This window comes from Malaclemys terrapin, chromosome 1 (assembly GCF_027887155.1).
Source record: "Malaclemys terrapin pileata isolate rMalTer1 chromosome 1, rMalTer1.hap1, whole genome shotgun sequence".
NCBI lineage: Eukaryota > Metazoa > Chordata > Testudines > Emydidae > Malaclemys > Malaclemys terrapin.
The window spans coordinates 319510040-319531588 of NC_071505.1; the positions used below are offsets into that span (position 1 = coordinate 319510040).

The window sequence follows — 21549 nt, forward strand, 5'->3', positions numbered from 1 at the left end:
ACACAATAAGTGCTCTCATTTTAGCATTAGACATGTAGCAAAATAGCAAGTAGAATAGTACAAAAAATAAGAACCGATCAACTAAAGCGGAAAATAATGTATGTAGGAGATAATCCCTATATATTACAGGGCTGGTCCATGGACATCAACAGGATTACACAGGAGCAATAATGTTATTTCTGACATTGAAAAAATAATAAAAATAAACATTTTAAGAAAAGACATCACCTGATCAAGAGAAATCTGAAGTTTGTGAGACTCAGCAAGAGATTCTTGGATGAGTGCACTACTTGCTTTGGTCTGATTCAAAGATTCAATCAGATCCTTATTTTCAAGTAGGTTGCCTTGTGATGTTGCAAGAGTCTGAAAAAATTAAAATTAAACTTGAGTAATAAATTAACTCATAAGTTTACACTTCAGGAAACTGTGCAGTGTATAGATGGAATATGATGCTGATACCAATACCAGAATTTATCTTGAGAAATTACTTTTACCTTTGCAGATGCCTCTAACATGTTTGTTAGTCTTGGAACAGATAAAAAGCATATTAGAGATAAGATGGTCAATCTGAAAACTGAAGTGTTATGTTGGTGCAGCAATAAAACATATGAACAATCTGCAGAAATTCGAGAGGCCCAGGTTAGAGTTGCTAGCTTTTATTGGGCTTATAAAAAAAGATGGCCTCATAGCCAGAGTCTTATCCACTCCCCCCTAAAAGGCGGATCTGAGACTCAGATGCAGGAATTATTTAACAGCTTTCCTTTTATAATTTTAACCTGCAGTTGGCTGGCTTTTATAATCTTGCAGATTCCAAGGAAGTTTCTACCTAGCTCCTTTATCTGTAAAGACACTCAAGTGTCAACCTCTGTAAGATTTACTCCTCCTCTCTCCCAACTGCAGCTACTGTGATTTACTAGCAACTAAGAAAGTCAGAGCATGAGATTGTGGAACACTTTTGGCAGATTCTGAGAGCACAAGTGCAGTGAGGCTGCATCTACACTGCAAAGCAATAGGGCTTGAACCCTGGGTTCCAGCTTGACTCAGGCTCAGACCCTCCACCCCTGTGGGATCCTGGGAGCCTGGGTCCAAGCCCTGGGTTAGCATGATTTATATGTAGACAGAAGGGGTTAGGCATTAACCCTGAGTTTGAACCCTGGGCTTACATTGCTGCATAAATATACCCTAAGCGGAAATCTGAGCACCCAATTGGCATGTGTTCCATAGGAATAAGAGGATGGGCCTCTCCAAAGAGCCCATAAAACTCTTGTATATAAAACTGAGGTCACCATGTGCTCAAGAAAACTGATTGAACCCAACAAGAAACTGCAGAATCTTAAGAGCAACTGCTGCGCAGAAAGGACTCTCTCCCATCCCAGGGTGAACAGGAAAAGAAGTGGTGAGATTTCATTTCAAAGACTATTTCCCCTTCTATTCTTTAACATAAAAATAACTGTAGGTTATCTTGATAAGTCTACACACACTCTAGTGAGACCTCAAGCAAGCATATATTAGCTTTTAACTCCTTTATATGTCTAAGCAAATTGGCCTAGAGAGACTGAAAACAATAACTGTAAGCAATTGTTTTTAATATTCTAAACGTGTCCACTTTTGGATCAATCTAGTCAAAAAGTACTAACCACAGTGCCTTAAAGACAAGTGAATCATTGAAAGTGTGATCAATGTGTTAAGAATTGAGAATTTCTGATCATAAATAAATGTAATAAAAAATCTTGGTAATTTGCATTGTTCCTTGATATAACTGCTGAGCCTCAACTCTAGTCTATGGTAATTGCTTGCAAGACTGTACTGAGTGTGTAATACATGCCTAGAAGATTGGTATTATCTACACATGAGTGGTGAACAGTGGTTGGATACTAATGTGGTTCTGGATGAATTAATATATTGTTGGTTGATTAAGAATAAGCAAGTGTCCTGATTTGAGAAACATTATTCAAGTTAAAAGTTGACTTAAAAGAATCCAGTATTAAAAGTAGCAACACTCCCTGGACTCAATAAAAAGGGGTTATTCTATTAATACTATTCAATTAGCAAACAAAGTTTGTTAGATATCAAATCTAACTAGCAAATTCATAAACTGATCCCCCTTTCGGGCTTACAGAGGTAAGTAAATGGACAGTGGAAGGATATTATTTACTTTTTTTAAAGAGAAAGTTACTCACCTTGTGCAGTAATTGAGGTTCTTTGAGATGGTTGTCTCTGCGGGTGCTGCACTTTAGGTGTCTTGGTGCCCTGCACTTCTAATCAAAGATTTGTAGTAGCAGTGCCTTGGTTGGCCACTCATGTGCGGCAGCTGTCTCGCGCCGCCCCGAGTGCCTACCTAGTGTGCACAGCCAATCGTCCCCCAGTTTCTTCTCTATCCATAGGATCAGTGTGAAACTCTGAAGTAGAGGGGAGGGGGGGATAGTGGAGCATCCACAGGGACAACCATCTCGAAGAACCTCAGTTACTGCACAAGGTGAGTTACCTTCTCCTCTTCTTTGAGAAAAAGGTGACTGTTGAGCAGTGCCCCTCAGTAGAGGGGAGGGGCTTCAGAGTTGGTTTATGTATGGTGGATAGCACTGAGAGTCCAAACTGAGCATCTGCAGTTGATTGTTGTTCTAAAGCATAGTGTTTAGTAAAGGTATGGGCTGATGCCCAGGTAGCTGCTTTGCAAATGTCCAGTATTAAATGATGGACACATTGTTGAGAAAGGCCACAGATGTCGACATTGCTCTGGTGGAGTTTGTGCATACTCCAGAGGGAGCTGTCAGACAGTGGTTGTGGTAACACAACTGGATACATGTCGATATAGATTTGAATGGTCTTTGTTTGGATATAGTTTGACCCTCTGATCATTCTGTTGTGGAGAAAAAGAGTCTGGATGATTTTCTAAATGTTTTTGTTCTTTCTATATAGAACACTAGAACTCTGTGGACATCTAACGTCTGAAGGGAGGCCTCCCTGCTGTCTGTGTGTGGTTTCGGGAAGAATACACGTAAGTAAATGGGATGATTTAAATGGAACGTCGATGCGACCTTGGATATGAATTTAGGGTGTGGTCACAGAATTACTTTGTCTTTGAGGAATGTGGTGCAAGGTGGTTGTGCAATTAGAACACCTATTTCTCCCACCCTTCTTGTTAATGTGATGGCTACTAGGAAGGCCACCTCCATAGATAAGTGTAACAATGAAAAGGTTGCAACTGGTTCAAACAGTTGCCCATGAGAGCATGGAGAACAAGGCTGAAGTCCCACATAGGGGTCAGGTCACTTAGTGTGGGATAGGTGTTATCTATGCCTTTAAGGAAGCATTTAGTCAATGGATGAGCAAATATTGTGGATCCATCCACCTTGGTGTGGAAGGAGGTGATGGCAGCCAAATGTACTCTGAGTGAGTTGGTGGATAACCCAGATTTTTTAAGTGCCAGTATATAATCGAGGATTACAGGGTAATGGGGCCAACTGTGGAATAATATGGTTGTCTTGGCACCAAGTACAGAATCGGTTCAGCTTATGCGTATACATCTTTCTTGTCATTAGTCTGTGGCTGTTCAGTAGTATGTCTTGTACTTCAGTAGAACATTCCATCTCGAGCCCTTTCATCCATGGAGTAACCAGGCCTTGAGGTGGAGTATGGCAATGTTGGGGTGACAGATACGTCCCGCATCCTGTGTCAGCAGATGAGGCACTAGGGGAAGAGTTCATGCTGGTTTCACTGCCATCTGTTTCAATTATGGAAATCATGTTTGTCTGGCCCATGCTGGTGCAATGAGAATGACCCTGGATTTGTCTTGCCTAATCTTGTGAAGGATGCAACTCAGCAATGGGATTGGAGGGAAGGCATACAATAGTGGAGCTTCCCATTTCAAAAGGAAGGAGTTGCCCCAGGAGTGGTGCCCCAATCCGGCCCGGGAGCAGTACTGTGGACACTTGGCATTGTGGGCAGTAACAAATAGGTCTATTGTGGGGAATCCCCATTGTCTGAATATAACTTTGAGGATTCCGGGAACCATCTTCCACTCATGGGTTTGGGAGAAGTCTCTGCTTAGTTGATCCATTGTTGCGTTCTGGTGTCTGAGCAAATAGGATGCCAGAATGCGTATGTTGTTGGTGATGCACCATTGCCAGAGCCGAACTGCTTCTGAACAGAGGAGATAAGATCGACCCCCCTTGGCAGTTTATATAGTATATAGTTGCTAGATTGTCCGTGAGAATCTTGATGGTCTTGTTGCGTATTAGAGGAAGAAAGTGCTGGCAAGCATTTTGGACTGCCCTTAACTCCAGTAAGTTTATGTGGGGATTGGATTCTGCTAGTGACCAGTGACCCTGGATGGTATTGTCATGTAAGTGTGCCCCCCAACCCAGGAGGGAAGCCTCTGTGGTGATGGTCATAGATGGTGCTTTTTATAGGAAGGGGACACCTGAGCATGTCCACCATATGAGCAAGTCCTTTACTCTGCGGGACATTGTGAGACGTCTGTTTGAGGGAGTGTCTGTGTGGAAAATGGACTATGTGGAGCCAGGCCTGTAAACATCTCATGTGGAGCCTGGCATATTTTACAACAAATGTAGTCGCCATGTGCCCCAAAAGTTTTAAGCATGTTCTGGTGGATGTTTGTTGGACGCCCCTCACTGTTGTAATTAGATTGGTTAAGGTGAGAAAGTGTTGTTGGGGTAATCTCGCTGTCACGTTGAGACAGTTGAGATGTGCCCCTAAAAACTCTCACTGTTGTGTAGGTATCAGGGTGGACTTCTGAAGATTTATTTGTAAGCCCAGGGCCGTAAAAAGGGTTATTGTCATGTGAGTGGCACTCGTTGCTGCCTGATGCGTTGCTGCCTTTAGAAGGTAGTTATCTAAATGGGAAAGATCATCACTCCCTGCCTGCAGAGGTGAGCAGCCACAATGGCGAGAACTTCGGAAAACACCCTTGGAGCGGTGGACAGGCCAAAAGAAAGCACTTTGTATTGGAAATGTTGTTACCCTAGGGTGAAGTGAAGAAATCGTCTGTACGCCGGGGGGATGGTAACATGAAAGTAAGAGTCCTGTAGGTTGACAGCCAAGAGCCAATCTCCTTTCTCCAATGCCGGAATTATTGTGGATAGAGTCACCATTTTGAAAAGTTGTGTTCTCACTAACTTGTTGAATTTCCATAAATCCAGGACGGGACTCCACCTTCCAGTTTTTTTTTCTGAGTGAGAAAATAATGGGAATGAAACCCTCTCTCCGTGTTGAACTGGTACAGGTTCCATGGCACCTAATTGTAGGTGATGGTTTATTTCCTGTTGTAACAGGTGCTCGTAAGAGGGGTCCCTGAGGAGGGACAGGGAAGGGGAATGAGTAGGTGGGATAGAAATAAAGGGGATGGAGTAACCCTGCTGGATAATTTCAAGAACCCATTTGTCTGTAGTGATGGTCTTCCAGACTGGGTAATATGGTGACAGACGGTCTCCAAATGGATTGGAGATAAGATGTAAATCCGGAATTAAGGAATGTGGGGTTCTCGTGTCCTCAACCAACACTTCAAAATGTTTGCCTGGAAGTAGATGGTTTAGACGTGGACGGCTGATCTTGGGGCTGCCGGCATTGGTCATAGTGTCATTGGGGTTGAGTGTATGAGGCAGTGCGGAATCGTGGATTGTAAATTCTGCCTTGTTTCTGTTTATTTGGAGGGACATAAATTCCAAGTGTCTTCAAGGTTGCCTGAGAGTCCTTTAAGGTGTGCAAGGACGCGTCGGTGTTGTCCACAAACAGTTTTTGGCCTCCAAAAGGTAAGTCCTCAACTGGGGCTTGAACTTCCCTTGGAAACCAGGACAGATGTAGCCAGGAAGTGTGATGCATGATGACGGACATAGCTATTGAACGTGCTGCCGTGTCTGCAGAATTGAGAGAAGCCTCAAGGGACGTTCTGGCGATGAGGGAACTCTCCACGATGTTAGCCTTATATTGTTCTCGTTTGTTATCTGGAAGCTATTCAATAAAAGTTGACATTTGAGAGAACAGGTTGCATGTGTATTTTGCCATTTAGGCCGAGTAGTTGGCTATGCAGAATTGGAGGGTAACTGATGAGTAGGCTTTTCACCTGAAAAGGTCTAACCTTTTCCAGTACTTGTCATAAGGGATGTTTCTAAATTGATGCTGTTTTCCCCTTTGATTAACTGCTTGTATCATGAGTTTGAGGTAGGGTGGGTGAATAAAAACTCAGTTCCTTTTGTACGGACACAATACTTCTTGTCAGATCTTTTACAAGAAGGTGAGGCTGTGGCAGGTGTCTGACAGATTATTTTTGCCGAAACCATTATGGCTGCATTAATAGGCAATGCAATCTTCACTGATGGGGATACCTGTACTATGAGTTTGTGCTAGGTCTCTGGTAGCTCTACTAGTGAGATGTCCAGGGATTCAGCTACTTGTTAAAAGAGGTCCTGGAAGGATTTGAAATCATCCCCCGAGGTGAGGGGGATGGAATTATTGTGTCATCTGGCGATGAAGATGAAATGTGGGTGGGTGTAAGGGTATCACCCTCAGGCGCATCTTCAGGTTCCTCTACCTCCTCATCCGAAGGAGCTGGTGCAGGAGGTGACGGGGAGCAAGTTGTTCTGGATCTAAGTGCATTGGGGGGCCTGAGGTTCTGGGCCCTATATAATGCCCCCGGGTCCCAGTATGCCCAGTTGGGTGAAAGGCCATGGGAGGCGGTACCAATAGTGGAAGCTGCCAGCCTTATGCATCCATAGACATGCGGTGCTGAGAGTGTCCCAGTTTAGGTGAGGAATAGCAAGGGGTGTAGATCTCAGCCTCATCCTCTTCTTCCTCATCGCTGGAGAGAGGAGGAGCTGAGCCGACGGGAGTAGCAACCAGGGTTGGTCCCAGTCTCGCTGGGGTACCTTTGGTGCCGAATAATAGAGTACCAGATGTTGAGGTAACAAGGAGGTCCACCAGTCTGATGAATTATTGTAGCACTGGGAGGATTAACACCAAAGACAGCAGCATGCTCTGGCTGGGAATCAGGGTGAGAGCTGTGGGTCCCGCTGACTTGCTGCATTGTGTAGGGGCAGCAGGTGCTGCCATTGCGCTGCTCGGTGCCAAGGTTCTCTTTGGCTCCATTAGTGCCAAGCTGGAAGGCTTGGCTTTAGTGTACAGAGTGCATGAGAGCTAGCCTGCACCAGGTCTTTAACCCCTCAGGAAGTCTCAGGACTGGATGTTTCCAGTGCCTCACGGTCCAGCGCTCTCAGTGCCCTGGTACCAGGGCAGATTTTGACTTCGAGATTGCTTTTTTGGAGGCGAATCTTGCAGTGGCAAAGACTGAGACCATTTATTTGCAGCCTTTTTAGGAGCAAACTCTTTAGTAGTCATTTTGGAGGTAGAACCCCTGTCAGACACTGCCTCTGCCTCTGTTGGCCAGGAGATGTCCTGGACTCGGGTTCAGAGGCTGGTATGAGGGATTTCTCCATCAGGAGTTTTAACTGGAGATCCCTGACCTTCCTCGTCTTAACGGTCAGTTTTTTGCAGTGGGGACACTTCTGAGCAATGTGTGTCTCCCCTAAGCACCGGACACACTGCGCGTGGTCGTCAGAGACCGGTACAGAGAGTCTGCAGGTCAGGCAGCGTTTAAAGCCAGGAGAGCCTGGAATACTTGAGAGGATATTAGTTTTGAAGTAGAAATGGGAATAATCCCATTCTGTCCCTCTTCTTTTTTTCACGGGGAAGGGGAACAACAAGTAATTTTTTTTAATAAGATAAATAAGAAATAGGAGAAATAAAGGAATAAGATGCTATTAGCTGGGGGGGGACCCAAAATAATATCTAATAATAATAATATCTAATAATATCTAAAGTTATAAGGGGCGCTGCTGTCGCTCCAACTCAAGCCAAAGGCGGTACTGAAGGAACTGAGGGACGGTTGGCTGCGCACGCTAGGTAGCCACTTGGAGCAGCATAAAACGGCTGCCACGCATGTGCAGCCAACCGGACCACTATTACTACAAATTGCTGATTACAAACACAGGGCGCCAAGACACTTAACTTGGAGCACCCATAGGGACACTCTGTGACGTTGCACCCCATAATGCTTTATGGAAATATGCTTATGAATGTAAATATGATATGACTGGAATATGTTTTATGCTACGTATGCCATGTAACGTATCTGCAAAGGTTATGATCTACTGAATACATTCATCCTATTTGTATGCATGTATCATTTTTGTATTCAAAGTTATGAATATTGGCTATGTACTTTTAAATAGTCTCAGTGAAGCAGTTGGTCAGCTTCCTGAGAAAAGACTATTCTCAGTAAGTGCCCAATCAAGAAACACTTAAGCCAACAATGAACTTGGAGATGCCAATCCACATCTGAGCTTTCCCAGGAATGTGGCTTGGCTGGTAAGGAACTCAGTCATGCATGGACATGTAACTTGCCCATGTGACTCCAAAACTCCATTTCTACACGGGGGGAGGGAGGGTGTCCACCCACAAGAGAAAGTCTATTTAAACCCCTGGGAGACCCCTCCATTTGGTCTTCAGATGGCTCAAGAGACAGCCTCTCCACCCCCAAAGGATACCTGAAAGAAACTAGAAAAAAGGACAGTAACCACCGGGGGTGTGAGTGATTGCTGGACCCAGACTAGAAGGAGACTAGTCTGTAAAATAAAAGCTTACTGGAACACCGCTGAGGGTGAGGTTTTGTCTGTATTCAGTTTTCTTACTGTATTAGGCATAGACTTGTGTGTTCTATTTTATTTTGCTTGGTAATTCACTTTGTTCTGTCTGTTACTACTTGGAACTACTTAAATCCTACTTTCTGTATTTAATAAAATCACTTTTTACTTATTATTTAACCCAGAGTATGCATTAATACCTGGAGGGAGGGCGCAAACAGCTGTGCATATCTCTCTATTAGTGTTATAGAGGGTGAACAATTTATGAGTTTACCCTGTATAAGCTTTATACAGGGTAAAACAGATTTATTTGGGGTTTGGACTCCATTGGGAGTTGGGTATCTCAGTGTTAAAGACAGCAACACTTCTTAAGCTGCTTTCAGTTAAGCCTGCAGTTTGTGGGACGTGGTTCTGTGTTTGTAGCCGGCAAGCATGTCTGGCACAACCAAGCTTGTTGCTGGTGTCCCAAGCTGGCAGGGAAGGCAGGGGCAGAAGTAGTCTCAGCACATCAGTTGGCGGTTCCCCAGGGGTTTTCTGTGATCCAACCTGTTACACATTCCTCGAATAAGAATGTCTAATTATCTCTAAATGCATTATTTAATCTCACTATTTCTGGCACACTCTCTCGTCAGACAATACTGCAAAATTTGCCTCTTGCCAGTTAACTTTTTTATTCCCTTCTCCTAGCCCCCATCTGAAATCATAATTCAGACCTCATCACAGAACAAGTGTGACATACTTGCTCTAAGGTTCTAACTTCCCTTCTAAAATTACCTAATTAACAGCTTACAATATATCTGCAACTATAGTAATTATGTTAGTATTTACTGCAGTACGAAATTTTAATAAGAAACATGGCGGACTTGCAGTGACATAGTTAACTTATCAATGTTTTCATTCCTATGTCTTTTTGAAAGGTTGACTGCATGTAATGGTACTGTTTAAAAAGTAAGTAATTAATAGGTTCTGTTACTTATCTACACTTTTTATCATCTTTTTTTCCCAAATTGCATTGTAAAAGGCTTCTGCTGACTTAAAAAAAATTCATAGCAGAATTATTCTCATGAATAATAATAATTAGGCAGATTTCCTCAAATCTATCAACAGCTCTAACAATATATCAAGAGAATACCAAAGAATGTAGGGATGTAACACAATTAGTAGAACTTAAAACCAGTGACTAGAGGGCTGATTCTACTCTCACTGAAGCAAACGGTAAAGCCCCTATTGAATTAATGGTGCAGGATGATACCCAGAATGTCCAATCCAATGTCTCTTAAAAGCAACATAAAGATTTCTTTGACTTTAATAGGCAATGGAGCAGGCTCATATTCAGCAAGCCTAGTACAATAAAAGGCAATATAACCAGACTGTGATCCCCTTACTTCTAATAGTAAGCAGATACTCACAAGAGTACTCCCATTGATTTCATTAGAATCAAAAACCGACAGAATATTTAGAAAACCAACTTCAAAATAACAGAAGGAAAACAGAACACAAAAAAGAAGTATGGCTCATAGGCAATGAGTACCTCTATGCCAGGGATCGGCAATGTTTGGCACGCGGCTCGCCAGGGTAAGCCGGGACAGTTTATTTACCTGCTGACGCGGCAGGTTCAGCCGATTGCGGCCCACACTGGCCGCGGTTCGCTGCCCCGGGCCAATGGGGGCGGCGGGAAGCGGTGCGGGCGAGGGATGTGCTGGCCGCGGCTTCTCACCGCCCCTATTGGCCCAGGACGGCAAACCGCAGCGAGTGGGGGCCGCGATCGGCCGAACCTGCCGCATCAGCAGGTAAATAAACTGGCCCGGCCCGCTATGGTGCTTACCCTGGCGAGCCGCGTGCCAAACGTTGCCAACCCCTGCTCTATGCTAATGGCAGAGTATTAAAAGTGAGAATCACATTTTCCTAATTCGTTTTCATATTTTAATTTTTTGAGGTCTTACACATTTCCTGTATTTATTTTCAGAAGGCACAAAAGTAACACACATCTCTGTCTCTGTACATCCTACTGGATTTTTTTTTTTTTTTAATTTCTACCATTTCAACATACATATCTTGATTCAGTGGGGTACATATCCTTTGTGACTGCCTCCAGACCTAAAATATGGCAATTTTTCATCACTCAAAATAAGAGAAAAAGAAATAGTATAATCCATATTTTGTAAACTAACAAACATTTTCCTTTTTCAACCCACTTCAGTAAGAAGTGGTAGCATGACATATGAATCTCTCCTACATCCAGACACAAAATTCAAGCACTAACTGGATATTTGACCCTAATGTGGCTGTGAAAATCTTGAATGTCCTGAAATGCTACAATTCACCCTGAGTTTACACATTTCCTTTCCCCATCCCTCCAAACAAATTCTTAAGCTCATTATTGCTATTAACAATTTTAGCATCTGGCATTTAAACAGATACCAGTATTAGATCTACTATGTTAATCTGAAATCAGTAGGACATATTTATTTTACCTCCAAAAGAGATTCCTCAAGTTTAGCTAATTGTATCTTCTTGTCCTCTTCTTGTTGCAACAGTTTTGTCTTCTGTTCTTCCAAATCTGGTTTTTCGTGCTGGATAGTTAAAGCTAAAAGCTAAGAGGAAAGCAACATATTCAACAAGAAGGAGAATACTAACCTCAGTAATACGAATGCATCAATTTTGGCCATGTATGTTAGCCAACGTTTTTAACACATGCTTAAACACTAGACTCTTTAAGTCCAGTATCGTAGTCCTTGTGTATGTAAAATACAGTGATGATAAATAGAGTACATTATGAGAACAGGGGAAAGAATGGGCTTCAAAGGCTACATCTACAGTCCAAGCTGGGGGTGTGATTCCCAGCTCGTGTAGATTTACTCGCACTAGCTCTCTGATTTAGCAAGCTAAAAATAATAGTGTAACTACTGAAGCACAGGGGCAGTGGCAAGGGCTAGTCAGATGAAGTACAAACCCACCAGAATCCCAAGGGTACATATTTGTGGTGGCTAGTCCATACCACTGCTGCTGCTCCTTGTGCTACTGCAACTGCACTATTATTTTTACTGTGCTAGCTCAGATGAGAGCTAGCACAGGCATGTTTATCTGAGCTGGGAAGCACGCACCTAGCTCATAACAGACGTAACCAACAAGTAGATCCAATAAGAAATAATGGTAATTTCTTACCTGTTTATCTGGCTTCTTCCAGCAACTTAATGCTAACCCAAACAGTCCTCCTAACAGTTGTTTTCCTGTTTTCAGCAGGCAAAGATGAGTTGTATGTTTGGTTAAGCTAGACATTTAGTGTTTTACCTTTTTCTCCAATGTCAAATTGTATGTTTGTTAGTTTTGAATAAACTAGCTTCCCAATGAGTAATGTTTTGAAATGATGAGGGTTTTTTATTTTCTAATTCCTCCTTTTTCCTAGTGGCCCTCTATTTGTCCCACTTTTCTCTAAATGTCATAGACCAAAGTCTTAGCAGCTCCCAGCAATTTGGTGGAAGACCTAACACATTCAGCCTTTAGGTTTCATTGATCTCTTCTTGACCACAAGGCAAAGTATTTTGAGACCAGCAGTACAGTTTGGCAAGGATAGAAGTCTGGAGAACTGTTTTGCTAAAATTTTAAAAGCACCATGAATGCTCTTACAAATGTAACTAATAATTTAGGGTTTAATCTGATTCAGGTGAAGTCAATGGAGAACTTCCACTTACTTCAGTAGGTGTAAAATAAATGAAAACTGTTACACCTGCCATCTATGATTTGATTGTAAGGTACATTTTAAAAAAAGTGTTACCGTTTTTATTTTAATTTAATTATTTTAATAATTATGTTATTGTTTAAATTTTTATGCTGCATTATATCCCCCTAGTCCTCACAACAAATTGGAGATTGCAGCTATATTCTGTCAATGGGGGCCTCTGCCAGGTCAGAAGTCAAGGTGTATCCAGAGATGAATGCAACCCAATGTCTATTAATTATTATTTTATTATAAGAAATGTTAAATGCATACCTGTCCTCTTAAACCACTTCTTGTAGTAGTAAAGTTAACTTCAGTAATAATGGAAGCTGCATCAGGTGGAATAAAGGGATTTGGGTTTCGCGTTGACAGAAATAGGCGGAATTCTTCATTATAGTCAATAATTTTGTCACCTATTTGTACAGCATATCGTGGTCCTATTAAAAATACATACATATTATCCTAAGTTTGATTAGAAAATTCCAGAATTGTCTGAAAATAAATATCCACCGTGTGAAAAAACTTCAGAACCAAATGTTAGGTTTAGTTTAAAAGAAATGGTCTTATAAAACTAACAAAACCATTTTCATAAATATTATAAAAAATAAATTAAAAGATTTTATGAGATTAACTTTTCCCTATATTGTTGGAAATAAAAATACAGCAGCATCATAGAAGTACATTAGAACCAGATACTAAAAAGACTCAGACCAGTCTGCTTTTGGGTGAATACCACCTGGTCCTGGTGATTTATTATTGATTAATTAACAATTTGTACCAAAACCTCCTCTAATGACACCTCAATCTGGGACAGTTCCTCAGATTTGTCACCTAAAAAGAATGGCTCAGGTTTGGGAATTTCCCTCACATCCTCAGCTCTGAAGACCAATGCAAAGAATTCGTTTAGTTTCTCCGCAATGGCCATATCATCCTTTATTGTTCCTTTAGCATCATGATCGTCCAGTGGCCCCACTGGTTCTTTAGCAGGCTTCCTGTTTCTGATGATTTACAAAAATTCTTGCTATTTCTTTTTGAGTCTTTGGCTAGCTGTTCTTCAAATTCTTTTTTGGCCTTGGCTAGCTTCCTGAATATACTATGAAATGTATATCAGTTTTTATTGCATTTTATCCCATCAGCTCACTGGACCTCATAGCCTGTGGATAACTATTTTCTCGCTCCATCCTCATTTTGATGTTTCTCTTTTTCTTAGTTTTCTAAGAAAATTAAAGAGAAACTGCAATACTAACAATCTAAAAAGCTGATTTCCAGCTCTAAGTTAAGGCACTTCATTTTTGGACTCTGTAAGGGTCAGAGATCCCAAACAAAAGCATGTGCTTCAAAGTACGACTAGGAAGTCAACCTAAACTTTAGAATGATTCAATATGTCTTGTTTTATCCTATTTGAGAGAACTTTAAATATGTTTAAATATTTCCAACACAGATCACACATTACATGAGTAGTGGAAGGTAAACATAAAAGAGCAAAATCCTAACCAACATTCATGTATCTATAAAGCAATAAGTTAAAAATTAGATTCTGTACTACGTACATTGATTTAATTCACAGACATCTAAAACAGCTCTCCCTCAAACTGTCAGGCATTTACCTTGAGCAACAAGATCTTTTCTTAACAGTGGATAAAGAACTGGCTCTACTCCATCCATCTCCTGTAGAATAAGTGTTTTCCCAAATCTCACTGCCAGCTCAAGAGCAGTAATGAAGGTAGCATCCTGTGTAAATAAAAATTAATGCCTATTAAATTATTTAGTTCCTTAATATTAATATATTTCTTAGTCAATTGTGGAAACATTAAATATTGTGCAAAGAATATATCTCTTTAAGGATGCACATCCTAAGATTATTTTGTCAAAAAACTATTGTAGTTACCCATAATGGTTATACATTAAATATATTTGTCTCTGCATATTCACATTCTAGGAATAGCATGTCCTGCCAAGCAAGTCAATGAAGAATTTAAAGCAGTAAAACTGAAATGCAAGGGACATCAGATCAAGTGATCTGCAACCAAGAGCACAAAACACATCTTCACTTAACTATATTTTGGTACCTCTCTACTACCAGTGTTATGGAGTATATACCCCATGCAGGCCCAGCAACCAAGGGGTTAATTCAGGTACTACAGCCAGACAGGCTTAAGGTGACTGACTTGGAATCCAGTGGAGTGAGCAGGCCTGCCTTCTGCTACCGACCCCTGAGAGATTTAAGAACTGAAGGAGTTTCCAGACCCCCTAAGCACTAGGACCAGCTGACCCAACCAAGTATAAGGGGAAAACCCATATACCCCAGACTCAGGAAACAGGAACTGACTGACTGATCCACCAGATGGAGTGAACTCTGGGGCAATGCTCCATCTGGCCAAAAGCGGTTCTGTTGCATCAATACACCAGCTCACAACCAGGAAACATTATTAATAGTGGAAAGCAGAGAGGGGCTATGCCAATTTGCAGATGCAGTGTATCTGGGAATAACTATTATGTAGTCTTCTTTTCTCCTTTATGAAGTTGCATCTGTGGGTCTCCACTGTAGCAGTCTAGCAGACATTGACACTGTTGAATAGTAGACATACTACATCTATTCAAGAGAATAATCACTGCTCTCCCAAAATGAGCATCTGCTCATGTCTCAGAATAAGAATAATGGAAGAGTGACATGAACCTCACATGCCACCTTTCCAAATTTCATCTTTAGACATATCGTAAAGACAAACTGTAAAGCCTTTACTACTCTAGGAGAATGGACCCTGAGTCCTTCTTGCACACACAATCTGATGAAGCTTAGATAGTTTCTGCCCCAAAATAGCAAGGTCTTTGGTTCTCTCTCCAACACCACAAAGCGGCTTTCAAGTAGACTCTCTGAAGCGTATAGTTGTCAGGATCCTAGCAAGGACAGTCAGGACACAGGGTCAGAGCTGAGTCAAACCAGAGGCTGGGAGTAGTGGAGGAGTTCATAGTCAGGTTCCAGGACAGGGTCGATACCAAGGTTCAGAGTCTGAGTCAGGTTTCAGGGTCCGGTTCAAAAGGCGAAGTCCAAATCAAGCCAAGGTCCAAGCCAAGAGCTCAAGAGCAAGGAACAGGAATGGTCATGACAGCTACAGGAGATCCATACTGTTGTCTGGACATTCCTGGAATGCCCATTGGGTTTATATAGGGTGAAGAGCCAATCAGGAGCAATGAGGCTGCTGCCTGTCAGACCCCTTGAGGCAAGACTATCCATGGTTTATGTCCACAGCAGGTCATGAGCAGTGGAGCACATGCTGATTACAGCTGTTGCTGTGTGGCAGCATAGGGATGTTAGCAGCTCTACAGGCTTTGGTTCTAGACCCACAGGGCCTTACAGTAAGTAGTTCTTCATGGTAACAATCAATAGCCTTTTTTACATTTAAGCTATGAAACATGGCTTTATCTGGTAAATCATAAGACTTTGGAAAATCTTTATTAAAGAAGAGATTAATTCCAATTAAAGTCTGAGACTACTTTAGTCAAAAATTGTGGGTGTGGTCCCAAAGTACCTTCTCTCTATTTAAAAAAATAAAAAGAGCATGAGAAAAGTTCATCATATGAACTTGCTGCTATGAAATCATTCTGTGTGGAAGCAATATAAAGCAGGAGATAGGGTAAAGGATCTGGCCCTATAATTTTAAATAATCTGATGTCTCTGCTACTCAAGTCAACCTATCATCACTATTAAAATTGTAAATACCAATAATTTTTATTTTTAAGATTAGCTAGAGCACAAAATTTGTAAAAACAGGTAAACTTTTTAATGTTAAAAGTATGTAAAATGTTAATTGCATTTGCCAATTTTACACAATCTTTTGGTACAATATATATAGTTAAAGGGCTTCCCAGTAGTTTTAGAAAGAGTGAGCCAGCATATGTAGTTATTTCTTCTGAGAACACTGTGTGAAATGATATAATCCCAAGAACCTGGCTAAATCATCAGTGAATACTATCACACTTCCCCTCAACCCACACTATGGGTCCTGGGGCCAGCAGGGCTCAGCCAGAATTAAAGATCTAGGATTAAGAGTAAATACTGGACCTGTTGGTTAATAACTTCCAAGCGAGATTCTTTCAAATGTGTCTTCAACCATTCTGTAGCCCTTGAAGAAGGATCTATTAAAAAGGGACAAATTCGACTCTGGAAAAAAAAGAATTGTTATATGCTACCATCTGCTTTTAGGAAGAAAATATGAAACTAACAAATTTCTTCATTTCCTAAAAATATAAATAACACTGAAGAGTTAAAAATTTCAACAACTGTTATTATTACTGAACTGCTTGATCAAAGGAGGCAGCCCACTAACAGAACCACAGCGACTGATTCTGGCAGGAAAAAGACTAATATTCTGTAATACAATTATATTCCCAGATGTTGGATCCACTGAAGTTGGACACATCTGCTCCATCTCTCTCTGTACTATTACTATATTGTCATCTACATCCACTACTACCACCACTTTGTGCCTTGTTAGAAGTATGTCTTCTCCTTTCAGCCCCGCAGTTTTCTCCTCCCTCTGACAAAAATATAGCACTTTTCATCTGTACATCTGAAGGCACTTTACAAAGGAGTATTATTATGGTCATTTTACAGACAAGGAAGTAGGTAAAGACAGTAGTTTGCCTATAATCACAAAGAAAATCAGTGTCACAATCCTGAAGACATTATTATGTGTAGTATTCTTTATTATAATTAGTACCACTAGGGCACCATCACATTATAACCTTTATATTAATGATGTGGTAGGTTTTCCTTTTAATAAAAACTCATTTAAGTAATAGCTGTTGCCCCAACGGAAAACCATACCTCATTATCTGTATAAGGATGGTATCAACCTGTGTTAGCTATTAGTAAGCTGGAATGTATATTATGACTAGGTCTGCCATGCTAGAAGGCTGCAAACAAATGTATGGGATATATTCCAAACACTGAAATTTTCACCCTTGCTACACTGTCTTATACTTAAATGTTCAACACCTTAATTGCTGGTCATTTCCTAAGAATACAGTGACCATTCAAAGAGTGGTATTGTGTTAAGTGGAAGGAGAATTTGTGGCTGAGAGGTACAGCCAGGTTTGGACTCTTGTCTTTAAAAAATCATGACCAGCCCCATTTCAACCTGCTCGAAAAACTCTTCCTTTCTTAGACTGGTCTGTTTTAGACAGGATTACAGTAGGAAAGAATCCAGCATATTGCTGGTAACATGTTTGTATAAAAACAAGTCTTCAGTATGAGGCTCTCTGTCTACATTCCACTTTGGGATCTGATGGGAGTGGGAAATGTGGCGTTTGAAGGAGACAAATTAACAAGAAGAAAGGGAGACAAGGATTCTGCCTTGGGGAGGGAAAGAATACTTGGCTCCTGTATCTCATCTTAAAAACAAAAGGCCAGATTGAAAATGGACCTTGGTGCATGTGTCACTAGGAAGGTGAACTAGCAAGATTTGCCACAGTTACTTGGCCCACAAAACAGCTAGCCATAATTTCAATTGTAGAGACTGTTCCTTCTGTGAGGCAGAAATGCACGTTGCATGAAAGGGGATGAAACTACTCACTATAGTAAGCTTAACACATGAGAGATAATAAGTGGGAGACTATCCTAGAAAACAGTGATTGAAAAAGCAGCAACTCTGAGAAAAAGCAGGAGTCATAGTGGACAAACAACTCAACATGAGCTACCAGTATGATGCTGTGGCAAACATCGCTAATGAGATCCTTGGATGTATAAAGAGGGGACTAATGATTAAGAGCAGGAACGTGATTTTACCTCTGCTGAAATACCAGTACTGGTGTCCACATTTTAAAAATTATGTTGAAAAACTGGAGAGGTACAGAGAAAAGCCACAAAACTTATTTGAGGGCCAGAAAAAAAACCTACGTTTAGAGGCTTAAAGAGCTTACTCTGTAAATATGATCAAAAAGAACACTGAGATGTGTGATGTTTACAGTGTAATAAATACCTTCACAGGAAGAAAATAACAGGTACTATAGGGCTTTTTAACCTAGTGGGAAAAGGTGTAACAAGAATTGATGGCTGGAATTTAAAGCAAAACAAAGGCAAATTAGAAATAAGGCACAGAATTATTATTTTTTTAACAGTGAGGGTGATTAACCACTGGAACTACCAAAGTAAGTGGAGAATTCTCCTTTTCTAGAGGGTTTCAAGTCCTCAAATCAAGACAGTGGATACCTTTTTAGAAGATATGCTTTAGTCAAGCACAAGTTATTGGGCTCAATACAGGAGTAACTGGGTGAAATTCTATGTCATATGTCTCATACTAGATAATCTAATTGTCCCGTCTGGCCTTAAAATTATGAATTTATAAATCTGTAAAAGTGTTTGCAGGATGTGGCTATTTTTTATACATCTTGGCAATGGAATGGCTGATATGACAAAAATACATATTTACAACACAGTGGATAATTCTCAAAAGTTTGTAATGATGCTAAAGATAACTCATGTTTGGCCTAATTTGAAGGACAGAGGGCCTTTCCTCTTGAATTTTCAGATAAAAATGATAAATGCAAAAAAGCAAAATGCATAGATGATGGAACAATTTTGTTCCTTTCATTTTAGAGAAATCAGAGTTGTATATATAAACAAGTAGCATAAATATTTTATTTCTGTAATGTTTGTGCCTTCAGGAGTACTAACAAGATCATAAACATTGAATGAGGTCATCAAAGAACCCAGAAAAACCATCTGCTTCACCCAGTTTCAAAGAAAATGTCTCCAAAAAAAGAAACAAAAAATACAGAACTGTTTACCTGCAAGATCACAAGAGCATTTTCTATTGAAAGGTCATCTGAGGGTAAACCTTCACTTTTCCAAATTAGTTGCTCACTCTCTGTGCACAGAAACCGCCTCATATCAAATTCTGGCAAATTAAAGATGGATTTATTAATTATATACCATGTACCTGTGCTGACATTTATATTCTGTTTGCGTTACATGTCACTAGTTACAAGAGATTCTGCTGTATACAATACAGTTCTGTATATTTCCTTTATAATTTTTTTTTTAAATTACTGATATTTTCTATAGCTCTGATGTTATAGGAGAGTGTTAATACATAAAGGATAAAGAAATGATTGTCTTCTGACCAGCCCTCATTTTTGGAATAGGCAAATTAACCATATTCCTCCAAGTAAGGGGATCTATACTTTCCACCATTGATTTCTCTGCAGCGATTGTGTGCCTATATGCAATCAAAAGATGTTACAGTCTGTTCGGGTTTATGTCGTCGTGAGTTCTTGGGAAGACATACACCTGGAAGAAGAATCAATTTTTGGCACTTTCCCATCCAGGGATAGCAAACTCAGATCACTGATGATTGCCAAAGCTGTGCCTACATGTAGCTACCATACATAAGAACATAAGAACGGCCATACGGGGTCAAATCAATAGTCGATCTAGCCGAGCATCCTGTCTCTGACAGTGGACAGTGCCAGATGCTTCAGAGGGAATAAACAGAACAAGGCAATTTTGAGTGATCCAATCCATTATCCAGTCCCAGCTTCTGGAAGTTGCAAGTTTAGTGACAACCAGAGCATGGTAAATAGCTTTTGATGGACCTGTTCTCTATTAACTTACTTCTTTTCTGAACCTAATTATACTTTTGGCCTTCACAGCATCCCATGGCAACGAGATCTACAGGTTGACCATGCGTTGTGTGAAAAAGTACTTTCTTTTGTTTCTTTTAAACATGCTGCCTATTAATTTCATCGGTTGATCCCTAGTTCTTGTGTTATGTGAAGGGGTAAATAATTTCTATTCACTTTCTCTATACCATTCATGATTTTAAAGACCTCTATCATAGCCCCCCTTAATCTCCTCTTTTCTAAGGACAGTCCCTGTCTTCTTACTCTCTCCTCATATGGAAGCTGTTTCATACCCCTAATAATTTTTGTTGCCCTTCTTGGCTCCTTTTCCAATTCTAATATTTATGTATTTTTTGAAATGGGACTACCAGAACTGCACCTGGTATTCAAGGTGTGGGCAAATCATGGATTTATATAGTGGCATGATGACATTTTCTGTCTTATTATTGGTCCCTTTCCTAATGTCTTTAGTATTCTATTAGCTTTTTTGAATGCAGCTGCACACTGAGCAGATGTTTTCAAAGAACTATCAACAATGATTCCAAGATCTCTTTCTTGAGTGGCAATAACTAATTTAGATCCCATCATTTTGTATGTATAATTGGGATTATTTTTTCCAATATGAAAGTAGTGTTATTAATCTGTCAAAGCATTAGGAATTTCCAAGATTTATAAACAAAAATATGTATTAAAATTATCAATCTCTCTCACTTGTTTTCGTGTCAAAGAAAATAAAATACGTACTTTCAAGACCTGATGATTTTGTCCATTCATCCAGACTAATTTTTCGCTGATCCTCTGGAGCAGCAGAAAGATAAGTAATGAAAGCAGCAGCCAACTGAGCTCTTTTAGGCAGAGTGGTTAGTTCATCTGTGATCTCTGAAACCTAAAAAAAAAAAAACCAACGCTATGTAGTGGATTCATGACAGATGGCACCTTCAGAGCCAAATGTATGGAGCAATGGCCAGCTTGCCACCCTACAAATATCCAGAATGGGAACTCGAGCCAGAAAAGCCGCGGAAGACATCACCAACCTGGCCCTGTGAGCCGCCACTGTATTAAGAGGTGCAACATTGGTCAATCGGTAGCATAAACAAATACAACCGGAATTCCAAGAAGAGATCATCTGGAAAGAGACTGGGTGGCCCTTGACTCAGTCTGAGAATGTGACAAAGAGTTGAGACAACGACCTGAATGGTTTGGTCTGCTCCAGGTAAAAAGCCAAAGCTCTTCTAACATCTAAATGATGTTTAAATCTGATGGCATTTTTCGTCCCCTTTGCTCAAATGAGGCTTTGGAAAGAATGCTGGTAAATAAATCGCTTGACTCATGTGAAATTTGGAAACCACTTTAAACAGGAATTTAGCATGAGGCTGAAGGAAAACCTTGTCCCTAAAGAAAATTGTATAGAGTAGCTCTGATAGCAAAGCTCACAGGTCCCCTACTCACCTGAAAAGCTACTTTTATTGACAGGTGCAAACAGAGAACAAGTTGCTAGCAGCTCAAAAGGCAGGACCCATCAACTTTGCTAGCACCAGATTTAAACTCCACTGA

At 40.6% G+C, this 21549-nt stretch overlaps 1 protein-coding gene across 1 annotated transcript in view; it reads right to left on the reverse strand.

Annotated features, from left to right (window-relative positions):
- Positions 1-21549, reverse strand: part of DYNC2H1 (dynein cytoplasmic 2 heavy chain 1) — a 392465-nt gene that overhangs the window by 209355 nt on the left and 161561 nt on the right. The window contains exons 62-68 of the mRNA XM_054015569.1: positions 20740-20881; positions 19162-19271; positions 16436-16534; positions 13980-14103; positions 12646-12809; positions 11129-11248; positions 229-363 (exon numbers count right to left, since the gene is read on the reverse strand). Of these exons, the coding sequence (XP_053871544.1) occupies positions 229-363; positions 11129-11248; positions 12646-12809; positions 13980-14103; positions 16436-16534; positions 19162-19271; positions 20740-20881 (894 nt within the window). The remainder of the gene's footprint in view (positions 1-228; positions 364-11128; positions 11249-12645; positions 12810-13979; positions 14104-16435; positions 16535-19161; positions 19272-20739; positions 20882-21549) is intronic.